Source organism: Eupeodes corollae, chromosome 1, assembly GCF_945859685.1.
Source record: "Eupeodes corollae chromosome 1, idEupCoro1.1, whole genome shotgun sequence".
Lineage (NCBI taxonomy): Eukaryota > Metazoa > Arthropoda > Insecta > Diptera > Syrphidae > Eupeodes > Eupeodes corollae.
Window position 1 is genome coordinate 26,544,051 of NC_079147.1, and position 12,348 is coordinate 26,556,398.

Here is a 12,348-nt window from a genome sequence, read left to right on the forward strand (position 1 = left end):
TAAGTCCAAAGAAGCAGCGATTTCCAAGAGTTAATATTCGATTGATTTCAGCGCTGGTGTGACTGTATGCATTTATAGAGGTACCTAGGAAGGCAAAGTCCTCCACAATTTTAATGTCATAGCTGTTTATGGTGAAGTTTTGTCATCAACAGCCTATACTTGGCCTTGTCCTGGGTTCCTAGTTTTTTTTTTCTACATGGATACCTTTTTCTGATCTGAAGCCACATTGATATCGACCCATCAGCTTATACGCGTAGTTGAGGAGATTGATGCGAAAAAGTTCAGATGATGTTCTTTCTTGAGAATTGGGAAAACTATGCTGACATTAAACTCAACAGCTTTGATGAACTTCACTTTCAATTCGATTTACACACAAAAAATCACGAATTAATTCGTTTTTAATTAAAGGTTTCGGTTTGATATTACGAAAAAATTAAATTTTTCATGACCAATTGGCATAATTGCGGGTGTATGTCCTCAATGAATTAACTAATTCAATATTTCAGATTTTAAGTTTATTGTGGAGCATTTTCTGGTCGTATGAAAATCAATAATCGTAGTTTGGTAAAGAGAGGTTATAGAGTTAAATCAAGAACCTTCGGCTTGGAGGTCGTGCGTCAGGGTGACTTCCTGAAAAACTAGTTGCGAAGCACCAACAATCCCCGGCTAGGAACAGATTTACTGTTGACAACCCACGCAAACGATTTAAGTACAACGAACTTCGGATATGCACGTGGAATGATGGGTCCCTTAATAGACCACGTGCAGCCAAAGAGGAGGCCCTACAACGCTATAAAGTAGATATAACTGCCATCCAGGAAATGCAATGGGATGGGCAGGGCAAACAGAGGATGAAAAACTGCGATATTTACTTTGGTGACTGCTACCACGAAAACCAACAGCGCTTATTTGGATGCGGCTTCGTCATTAAAGGCAGACTTATGCAAATAGTCTTGAGCTATAGGTGCATCAATGAGCGCCTCATGACCATACGCATCAAGGCTAAATTCGGCAACATTAGCCTGATATGCGCTCACGCCCCTACAGAAAAGAAAGACGACAACACCAAAGATATGTTCTTCGACGTCTTAGACATAACATATGAGCAGTGTCTAGGAAGCTAGGAAGGGAAGACATCTTTGGTGGAATAATCGTTAAAAACAACCTGCACGATAACACTTCCAACAACGGATTCAGGCTCATAGATTTTGCTGCGGGGCGAAACGTCATGGTAGCCGGTATGCGTTTTCCACATCTCAACATCCACAAAGGTACTTGGACTTTTCCAGATCAATCTACCGTCAACCAGATTGACCATAATGCGATCGACGCCAGACAAGCTTCCAGCATCATGGATGTACGTACTTTCCGAGGACCTAAAATCGACTTCGACCACTACTTCGTTGTAGTCAAGGTAGCACTTTGGATTTCCAGACCCAAGGCAAAACAGGGAGGTCCTGGGAGAAGGTACAACGTCGAACGGCTACAAACGCCAGAGATCGCCAAATCCTTTTCCGACCGAGTTAAAAGTAACCTCTCTCGAAGTTCTCTGCCGCCAACACAATGTATCGAAAACCAGTGGCAACATTGCCAAGATGCAATCAGAGAAGCCGCCTCTGATGTGCTGGGTTTCAAGCAGCCACCAATAAAGAACCACTGGTATGATGAGGAATGTCGGCATTCAAATGCAACCAAACAACTGGCACGCAAAGCGGCGCTGCATAAAAGGACGAGAGCTGCTCATGAGCTCAGAAGGAAAAAGAGAGGGCATGAGAAGCGTGCGGTCGAAGATATTGAGAGGTTCAAAAGCAGGAATGAAGTTCGAAAGTTTTATGAACAGGTGAAACGAAATTCACAGTTACATAAAATTAAAACCGAAGGCTGCAAAGACGAAAGTGGAAACATCACAGTAGAACCGCAGTCAATGATGAGGATATGGAAGGACCACTTCTGCAGACTGTATAACGGCGACGACGAACTAAATTCCGCTGTCAGGCAGGATGATCCATTCAACATAGACGACGAAAGCCAGCAATCCCGTCCTCCCTGCTTAGACGAAGTAAAGATTGCCATATCTAAGCTGAAGTCTAATAAAGCCGCTGGAATGGATGTCTTGAATGCCGAGCTCTTTAAAGCAGCTGAAGAAAAGTTGATTAGGAGCATGCACCAACTTAGCTTTAAGATAATAAGATATGGTCGGAAGAAAGCATGCCCGATGAATGGAACCTCGGTATTGTTTGCCCGATCCTGAAAAAAGGAGACCCTCTAAACTGCACCAACTATAGTGGAATCAGTCTACTTAACATCGCCTATAAAATCTTCTCTGCCGTAATATGTGAATGTCTAAACCCCATCGTCAACAACCTAATAGGTCCTTATCAGTGTGGTTTTAGACCAGGAAAGTCCACAGTTGCAGAATCATGGACTATTACAAAAGCGTATGAAAGCACCTTGGGTCGCTTCGAGAAAAAAGTTCTTCGTGTGATCTACGGTCCCGTATGCATCGAAGGGGAGTGGGGGAAAAGATTGAACGACGCAGCTGTAAGGGCTGTACAGCGACGTAGACTTAGACGGAAGGGTAGAATTCCAACGACTAAGATGGCTGGGTCACGTAAAGCGCATGGAAACTAATGCTCTTGACCGGAAAGTCTTCGAATCCACATCCACAGGACAGCGCAGTAGAGGAAGACCGCGGATCAGGTGGTGCGCACAAGTAGAAGGTGACCTCACGCAACTTGTAGCATGAAACTGGAGTGTTGAAAAGTACTAAGCGCTAAAAATAATAAGTGGCCACCTTGCCAATCTGCATACATGATCTGTCATTTTATTATATATTCATTTTGTGAATTCATCAGAATGAATTGACATACTTTCATTCCGAAATAAAACGTGGTGCAATCCAGTTGGATTCTTCTTTTCATTTTCTTTTTTAACTCTTTTACAAAGTATTTTAACATTTGGCATCCCTTGCGGGGAACTTTAATCCTCCGCGTTAATGAATTAATTTGTAAAGAGTTTAATTTTGATACTAATGGCGCTGGCCAAAGAAGAATCTCTTGCAAAACTAATTTTTAACTTCTCAGCTAACACACAGAAGGCAGGGAAGGCGAAACAGACTAAAGGATACCTCGTGGGCAGAAGAAAATTGCTAGAAGAGTACTGGTCCAAATTCAATGAGGCTCACGACATCATCTCATCAATGGATTCAACAGAAATCAACGAGAAAGATCTGCAAAGGCTTCTCTCGGATGAGCGTTTTGCCGAAATTGAATCTGCGTACTGCGAGGCCCTTGGAGATTTCAATGAGATAATAGACGAGCTGTCTACAACTACACATGAGCCGATGTCTCATTCAACTCCGACTCGTCTTGTCGTGAACGGAGGCATCAGCACAGTTAAGTCGACGCTACCACCACTGCAACTACCCACTTTCGATGGATCGTTTGAAGAGTGGCTGAACTTTAAGGATATGTTCACCAGCTGTGTCATCAATGACAAAATGCTGTCTGATATACAACGCTTACACTACCTTAACTGTAGTCTCCGTGGTAGTGCTACAAGTGTCCTCAAAAACATTCGGGTTAGCGAGGATAACTTTCAGACTGCATGGGACATCTTAAAAGGTCGCTATGACAACAAGCGAAAATTGATTAAGCAGTACCTTTACGACATTGTTAATTTGCCAACCATGGTGAACGAATCACATGTCGCCTTACGTCAAATACTTGATGGAATTACTGAAGCTGTTCGTGCTCTACAGCATCTAGGACGGCCAACAAACCAGTGGGACGACTGGCTGATTCTACATGTGACTTAAAAACTCGACCCTGTCACAATCAAAGATTGGGAAACGTCACTTGACAGTCCGAACTCCATCCCCACCTACCTGCAGCTAGAAAAGTTTTTGGAAAACAAACTACAAGGCCTGGATGCTATGGCGGCATGCTCTAGACCAAAACAAAATGAGCCCAAAATTAGTTTATTAGTGAGTATGCGGTGCAACAACTTCACCTTCGACGACTGGGGTAGGAGGCACAAGTGTTGGAAAGTCAACAGGTCTGGTTGACATCTCTGTGAGCTCTCTCAGAGACCCAGACTTTAATATTAACTGCAGAGCATTAATTTTGCCACGTTTGGGTCCTCTTATGCCCACTCTTCGTCTTGATACTAAACAGTTTGGTGAATTTATGGATTTGGAGCTGGCCGATCCAGACTTTTGCGAACCGGGATCTATAGACGTAATTCTGGGAGCCGATGTATATGGCTCTCTCCTATATGGTGAAATTTTGCAATCGTCTGCTGGTGCACCTGTTGCACAACACACCCATCTAGGATGGATAATCTTCGGGCGCTTACCGAGTCTACAACTAGAACGCTCTCAACAAACTTTTGCGCATTTCCACAGTCTGAGCTAGCAGATTTCGTTCAGTCTATGTGGAAATTTAATGAGAACGAAGACGTGGAATCTTCTTCTAAGATGACACAAGATGAACTCTACTGCGAAGAATTCTTTAGGCAAACGGTACAACGGACCTGTTCTGGACGCTATGTCATCAAGTACCCGTTTAAGAATTCCATCGACCTAACAACCTTGGCGGATTCGAAAGAAGATGCCTACAAACTCTTTCACCATCAACTCAATCGCCTAGAGAAGGACCCAAAAATGAAGACGATGTATGATGAATTCATGTCCGAATATCTAGAACTCGGGCATATGGAACTTGTTCATGAAGTCTCATCTCAACCGAATTGCTACATTCCCCACCATGGCGTATACAAGGAATCGAGTTCGACAACGAAATTGAGAATTGTCTTCAACGCATCCAGGAAGTATAAATCAGGTAAAACACTAAATGATTGTCTTCATGTAGGTCCCAAACTGCAGAGTGAATTGTCGGCGATTATCCTGAAATGGCGTACTCATCGAATTGGATTTATGGCAGATATTGAGAAATGCTATAGACAAATACTGGTGCAAAGAGACGATGCGGATATGCAGAGAATCATATGGAAAGATGAAGAAGGACGACCAGCTGTCTACAGATTGCTTACTGTCACTTATGGTTTAAACTGCTCTCCGTATGTCACCATCAAAGTTCTCCATACTCTGGCCAACGATGAAGAGGCTAATTTTCCTCAAGCTGCTAAGGTACTTCGTGAGTCATTTTATATGGATGACTGTCTCCACGGTGCCGACTCTGTTGAGGCAGCTCAACAATTACAGCTGGAACTGCAGAACTTACTACAACGGGGAGGTTTCCTGCTCCGAAAATGGAACTCAAATTCTACCGAGTTTCTACAAGGAATAAGCGTATACGATAAGTTGACTGAACAGTGTTGCGATCTTAATTTGGATCGTGAAACCAAGGCGCTTGGGATCTATTGGTTTTGTCAAACTGATTGCATTGGTTACAAAGTGAACGTCACGAAACTCTCAACACCAATCACCAAACGCCAACAGCTCTCCGATGTGGCCAAAATCTATGATCCAACTTGTCTACTGGCTCCAGTCGTGATTACAGGGAAAATTATGTCACAACAACTTTGGCTTTCTGGTATATCTTGGGATGATCCACTTCCAGAACCTCATCAAAAGAACTGGATCCAATTTCGAGAAGAGCTTCCATTGATAGAGAACATCAAGGTTTCAAGGTGGATATTCTCGTCTGTAAATGCCTCAAGTTACCAACTACATGTTTTTTCCGATGCTTCTACTTCTGCTTATGCTGCTGTCTCTTACCTGCGAGTGAAAACATCTGATGGTGAATATAGAGTGTCACTTCTTATGGCAAAAACTAAAGTGGCACCTTTGAAGAAAATTACCGTTCCGTGCTTGGAACTCAATGGTGCACTTCTTGCTTCAAAAGTTGCGTCCAAAGTTCTCGACACCTTACAGTTGCCATCCATCACCATCTATTGCTGGTCAGACTCGAAGACAACTCTGAGCTGGATTCGATCAAACCCAGGAAAACATAAACAGTATGTGGCTAACCGAATCACCAAAATCCAAGAGCTGACAACTATCGACTGCTGGAGGTATGTGCCAACTAAAAGTAATCCAGCTGACATAGCTTCTCGAGGCGTCTACCCTTCTCAGCTACATAGTCTTGACTTATGGTGGTCTGGTCCAACATGGCTACAAAAAGATGAAGGAGAATGGCCTGAACAAAAATTTGTCGTCAGTGATGTACAGGAGGTGACAACACTTTTTGCTACTCATAGCCCGTCGAAGTTAACAGAGGATAAGATGGCACTGGGTCTTCTCTACAAATATTCTGACATCAACACATTAATTGGTGTAACATGCTGGTGCTATCGTTATATTGCCATCAAACTAAAACAACCACATGCTACCTCATCCTGGTGCACAGCTTCTGAGCGACAAGCTGCCTTACAGTTTTGGATAAGGTATGTTCAAAGAATACATTTTACTAATGAAATTTCTTGTCTCTTACAGGGTAAACCTGTCAGCTCAAAGAGCAAGCTAATGAAACTCAATCCAATGATTGACGATACTGGCATCGTACGATTGAATGGCAGATTAAAAAATGCCCTATTGACTGTGTCTGAACGGTTTCCTATCATTTTGCCTAAGGAAAGTAAACTTACGTCTTTGCTTATTGATCAAGCACATAACGCCACTATGCATGGTGGCAAGCAAACGACAATTAACTTTCTTCGAAGGCGCTATTGGATTATCGACTGTCGTTCCTCAGTACAGAAGTTCATTCGTCGATGCTTGATATGCTGTCGTCATAAGCCACAACCTACAACACAAATTTTGGGAATTCTTCCCACACCTCGGTGCACAGCCGCTGCTCCGTTTAAGCATTCCGGACTAGACTATGCCGGACCCTATGCGATTCGTACAACAAAAGGCCGAGGTCATCGAAGTTACAAGGGATGGGTCGCTCTTTTTGTCTGTCTGAGCACTAGAGCTATTCATCTAGAACTCGTTAGTGACATGACAACTGAGACATTCCTTGCAGCCTTACGACGATTCTTTTCTCAACGAGGGTACAGCTCTAGCATCTATAGCGACTGTGCAACGACGTTTGCAAGTGCAAATGCAGTTCTGAAACAAGACTTTACGGCTTATCAAAAACAGTTGGAAGCAGGTGCACGATCTGTGTCTTGCCATGGTGTATCTTGGCACTTTATTCCACCAGGCTCCCCAAACTTTGGAGGCATATGGGAGGCTGGAGTCAAGAGCATGAAACACCATCTAAAGCGGACAATCGGGGAAGCAACGTTAACCTTCGAGGAGTTTTACACAGTCATCAAGCAAATTGAAGCTGTGCTGAACTCAAGGCCGATTTCAGCCCTTTCAGATGATCCTGGAGATTTTGCTGCCTTGACCCCTGGGCACTTTTTGGTGGGCGGTCCCATCACTGCCACTCCGGAACCGGACTTAATTGACATCAAGACAGGTAGACTCTCACGCTGGAAACAACTCCAACAAATGCAGCAGGATTTCTGGAAAAGGTGGAGCTGTGAATATTTGCATGATCTACAAGTAAGAAGCAAGTGGCAAAAATCGAAGGCCAACATTAAAGTGGGTGATCTGGTCCTAGTGAAAGATGAACGGGCACCGCCACCGACCCAATGGCTACTGGGCCGTGTTTTGGAAGTTCATACTGGAGAGGACGATCTAGTGCGGGTTGCAACCATCCGTACACAGTCATCAATAATAAAACGAGCTATTTCAAAGCTGGTCGTGCTTCCTGTCGACAACGACTCTGCGGATGAACACGGTGGGCGGCCAGATGTTTCGTCGCAATAACTGGACGAGGTGGGCGGAATGTTGAAAAGTACTAAGCGCTAAAAATAATAAGTGGCCACCTTGCCAATCTGCATACATGATCTGTCATTTTATTATATATTCATTTTGTGAATTCATCAGAATGAATTGACATACTTTCATTCCGAAATAAAACGTGGTGCAATCCAGTTGGATTCTTCTTTTCATTTTCTTTTTTAACTCTTTTACAAAGTATTTTAACATGGAGACATCTAGCTAGGGACGGAGCTGTATTGTAACAAAGCTATGCACAATATTCTATTTATATTGAATTCAATAAATCAGTTCTTGTGCAGATCTTCATGATATAACAAACACATAAATAAATGATCTTATTCCAAAGAAGCTATTGTCTTCATACTCTTCCGTCAATAAAGAAAATATGTGAATGAGAATTCCTCAAGCTAAGTACGATGGTATCTTACATAAGTTAAGATTATTTATGAACATATAATTTTACATAATAGAGGTAGATCCTTGGTTACACAAAACATTCTCATTTGCAATAACACGGATCAAGTTATTGATGGCCTTTAAGGGGGATATGCATCATCACAAGAGCACCTTAAAATACAAAACCTCTTCCTATAACTTGTGTGTGTATGTATGGAATTAGCCAAAACAAAACACTTTTCTAAACTAATGTTTTGCCTTTGCATGTTTCCTGATAACTTAAAACGGTTTACGATTAGAAGCAAAACAACTACGACGAAGAGCATACTTAGAATAAGAACATTTTTTCAAACTATAACTAAGAACTTTATATCAGATAAGCATCAACGCACTTTAATGACCAACATAAAAAAATGTTTCTAATTATTTCTGAATCATGTACACACAAGAACATTCTTCAAACTTCAAAGACCTTGTTGTTGTTGTTATTTGGTTTCATTATACCTTGAAGGCATAATTTGGTTAAGAGTTAACTTCCTAATGGTAGGTCTTAGTTAACATTTAGAAAGATTATCTTAACAAATAGTGATATGGTTATGAGGCATTGCTACCGATCCGAAAGAAGTTAGTAGCGTGCTGAGCTAAGTCTTAAAAAAAGTGATTAAAATTTGAAGAATTTAAATTGGAAAGAAATAATTTATATGTTAAAACAAATGAACCATTTAAGTCAAGTCGTCGTGGGCTTTGCATGATGGATATTTGCAATAATAAAAAAGAGCTAAAAGTCTGATGGCATTTACATGGTGCTCAGTTAAGGAATTTAATTTTTTTTTCGAAAAGAGGCTTTAATGCAACCCATACAGATAAATTTTCCATCTTTGTCCGCCTGTCGATTTTTCTTTATTTAAAAAAATATTTATTAGAATATTTTGTGCGAGATGTTAACATTTAAAGGCAATATCTTTTTATGTTCCCATTAGACTTGAGTCGAATAGGTTTCATGTTTTTGTAAACAACAGTTGTCAGTTTAATTTTTCTAGGAAATAAACTAAGAACAAGCAACAATACTTTACATATTTCCTGAGATTTTTAGTCGAAAACCAATTTTTACGAATTTAATATAATAACTTCTTATGGATATGAGCAAAGGTTCGAACGCCAGCTCTTTTGTTTGGATTTTAGATAAATGGTATTTTTGTTTACTTCTTAAGAGAATCACGTAAAAATACTTCAATCTTTAAAAATTCACTCTCGTTTGATACTGAATTCTACGGTTTTTTTAAAAGATCCACCGAAATCCAGTTTACTCCTAAGCTGCATACTCGTAAGTCTGTTAATTATAGGATACACCTACTTTCCTTGCAAAATCTCATTCGAAGAAAATTTAAATTCCATTTTAATAGCTAAAATGCTCATTGCCCATCCACAGCATATAAACATACTTACATACCAATAAATAAACTGTGCATGAAAATCTGTAATGGGAAAACTGTCAGAAAAACTGACATATACTAACGATACTCTATTCGCTTAGCTTATCTATTTAAATACGCGCACAGAAGAAAACGAGTAGGATGTGATGTTTGTTTATAAACCTAAGAAGACTTAATTAAAATAAACGATTTATGTCTAATTAAGATTCAAATTAGCGTGTGTTTCCAATCAAATAAGATAAGATTAAATAAAAATAAATTGAAATAGAAATAAAGTTTAAGAAAGTGAAATTTAAGAAAAAAAAAAACTAAGTCAAATTAATTTTGGTTTTCCATTTACAGAAATACAGTTTAAGAATAAATCAAGTTAATACTCGTTTATTCAAATTTGATCCAATTAATTGCTGAAGTATAACATCTTGAGTTTTTACGAGTTCTGGGTCAATCTTTTACTTTGTAACTTCATGATTTAGTGAGTATTTGTGTTCTAATTGTTTTTTATGATCTATTATAGTAAATTTAAAGATCTTTATCAGAGGTGTTAATAGAAGAGTGTAAATATAGGTTATCTTATAAATTTAAAGATATCGAATGATTACATCCGGTTTTAAACAAAAAATAATGAACAAGTTTAATAGTATTTATTTTTTTGCTCCAATAAAATTGCTTTGAAGTATAAATAAAAAATTAGGTGGCGCAACAGTTCGTTGAGAACTATAGTACCTAGAGACTAACAACTCTCAAACATTCCTGTGTGCGTGAACGGCTGATTTGAGAACGCTTTTTTCATAACAAGAATTACTCTTGGAGGGTTTGTCAATTTCTCAGTACCCGTGAAAACATACTTCAGCTGACACAGGCAGAGATCGAACCAAAGACCTCTATCATGACTGTCAAACACACTTTTATTTATTCATTCATCATTATGCGTCTTCAGCCAGCTCGGTCCCTAGATAGCTGTTTCGCACACCAAGTAGGTTGATGTCTTTACCCACCATCGTGCGCCACCTGAGTTGCGGTCTTCCTCTACTGCGCCGTCCCTCGGGATTGGATCCGAAGACCTTCCGGGCTGGAGCGTTGATGTCCATCCGCTCTACATGACCTAGCCATCTAAGCCATTGGACTTTATTTCTGTTAATTAGGTCAGTGTCGCTGTACAGCCCGTACAGTTCGTCGTTATATCTTCTTCTCCATTCTCCATCTATGCATCCTAAGATGCTCTCATCTTTCTTTGACAGGGTCCAACCATCAGCGCCATAAATGAGAACCGGGATGATGAGTGTCTTATAGATGGTGATTTTAGATGCTCGAGAGAGGACTTTACTTCTCAATTGCCTTCTAAGTCCAAAGAAGCAGCGATTTGCAAGAGTTATTCTTCGTTTGATTTCAGAGCTGGTGTCGTTGTCTGTATTAATAGCGGTGCCTAGGTAGACAAAGTCCTTAACTACCTCAAAGTTATAGCTGTCCATGGTGACGTTTTGTGCAAGACGTTGTTGTTCAGTGTCCTTTTTTGAGGACAATATCATTGACCACTAAACCCATCTTCTTCGCTTCAGTCGCAATGCTCAAAAACGCTGCACTGACATCACGCTTTGATCTTCCAATTATGTCAATATCATCTGCGTATCCGAGTAATTGGATGGACCTTTGGAAGATTGTGCCTCTAGTGTTGAAGACTGAGTTTTGCACAATTTTTTTAAAGAACGACATTGAAAAAGTCGTATGACAGTGCTTCGCTTTGTCTAAAACATTTTTGGACATCAAATGCATCGGTGAGATATTTTCCGAACTTGATAGAGTAGCGTGCATTCTCCATCTTCATTTTATTAGAAAATTAAAAAGAAATTAATTTATTTTTTTAGTAAATTGACATAAACACTACTTAAAATTAGGTCCTTAAAATAAAAGTCAAACTAACTTAAACATAAACTACTTAAAACTGGAACAACCCTAGCAGCAAATCTAGGTTTTTTTGTATTATTAATTTTTCGTGCCACCATTCCTATTCTACTTAAAACTAAACGCTAGAACTATAAAACAAGTATGTAAGCGGATCAAGGCTTAAAACCACATTCCGAATACCCACTATCAAGTGCAGATTGAAGCCACTAGAACTGGTTCTCCTGCTTAATCAAATCAATTCGGTCCGGGTTCGGAACGGAAGGTGCTCTGCTTCACCTTGTGCCATGACGTTCGGATTGTGAAAGAGTCGCCTATCCGTGGTTTTTCGTCTGACATGGTAGATTAGCAGAATTGTCTCTCCTGCGTCAAACCGCATCTATCCAAAAAGAGGAATGCCTCTGGTTGAATGAAGCCACTCAAGCGTGCACTTTCAAAATACTCGTCCCTCGAATTGAACGCCCCGAAAATTAAATAGGTGGTCGAAGAAATTGTCTATTCAGTTAATTCGAGCTCCGTTGTATAGGACCTCGTTGGATCAGTAATGAACGAAAGATGTAAGCAGGTACAGCGTCGTAAACACTGCCGCTCGAACATTCGAAACTTCGTTGAACCTCACAGGACAACCATAAACGCTCATTGGCCATATAAGTACCATGTAGCAAATTTACTTCACTCTGGGGTCAAGCCAACTGTGGTTTCCTCTGGCCCTGGTCAGAGCAGCATTTATATGTCTGTCGAAGTATAAATACTGATCTAACCATATACTGAGGTACTTCACTACACTTTTGCTTGTTAATTGCTGCCCGTGAAGATCAACGA

General features: G+C 40.4%; 1 protein-coding gene across 1 annotated transcript; it reads left to right on the forward strand.

Annotated features, from left to right (window-relative positions):
• The first annotated feature begins 4,333 nt into the window (after nucleotides 1-4,333).
• On the forward strand, nucleotides 4,334-7,783 carry LOC129953638 (uncharacterized). Its single transcript, XM_056066894.1, has one exon. It carries the CDS (start codon nucleotides 4,334-4,336, stop codon nucleotides 7,781-7,783), a length of 3,450 nt encoding a protein of 1,149 aa, XP_055922869.1.
• The last annotated feature ends 4,565 nt before the right edge of the window (nucleotides 7,784-12,348 follow it).

Excerpts from the sequence above, each read along its gene's own strand:
- LOC129953638 (XM_056066894.1), top strand. The coding sequence starts at position 4,334 with ATGGATAATCTTCGGGCGCTTACCGAGTCTACAACTAGAACGCTCTCA.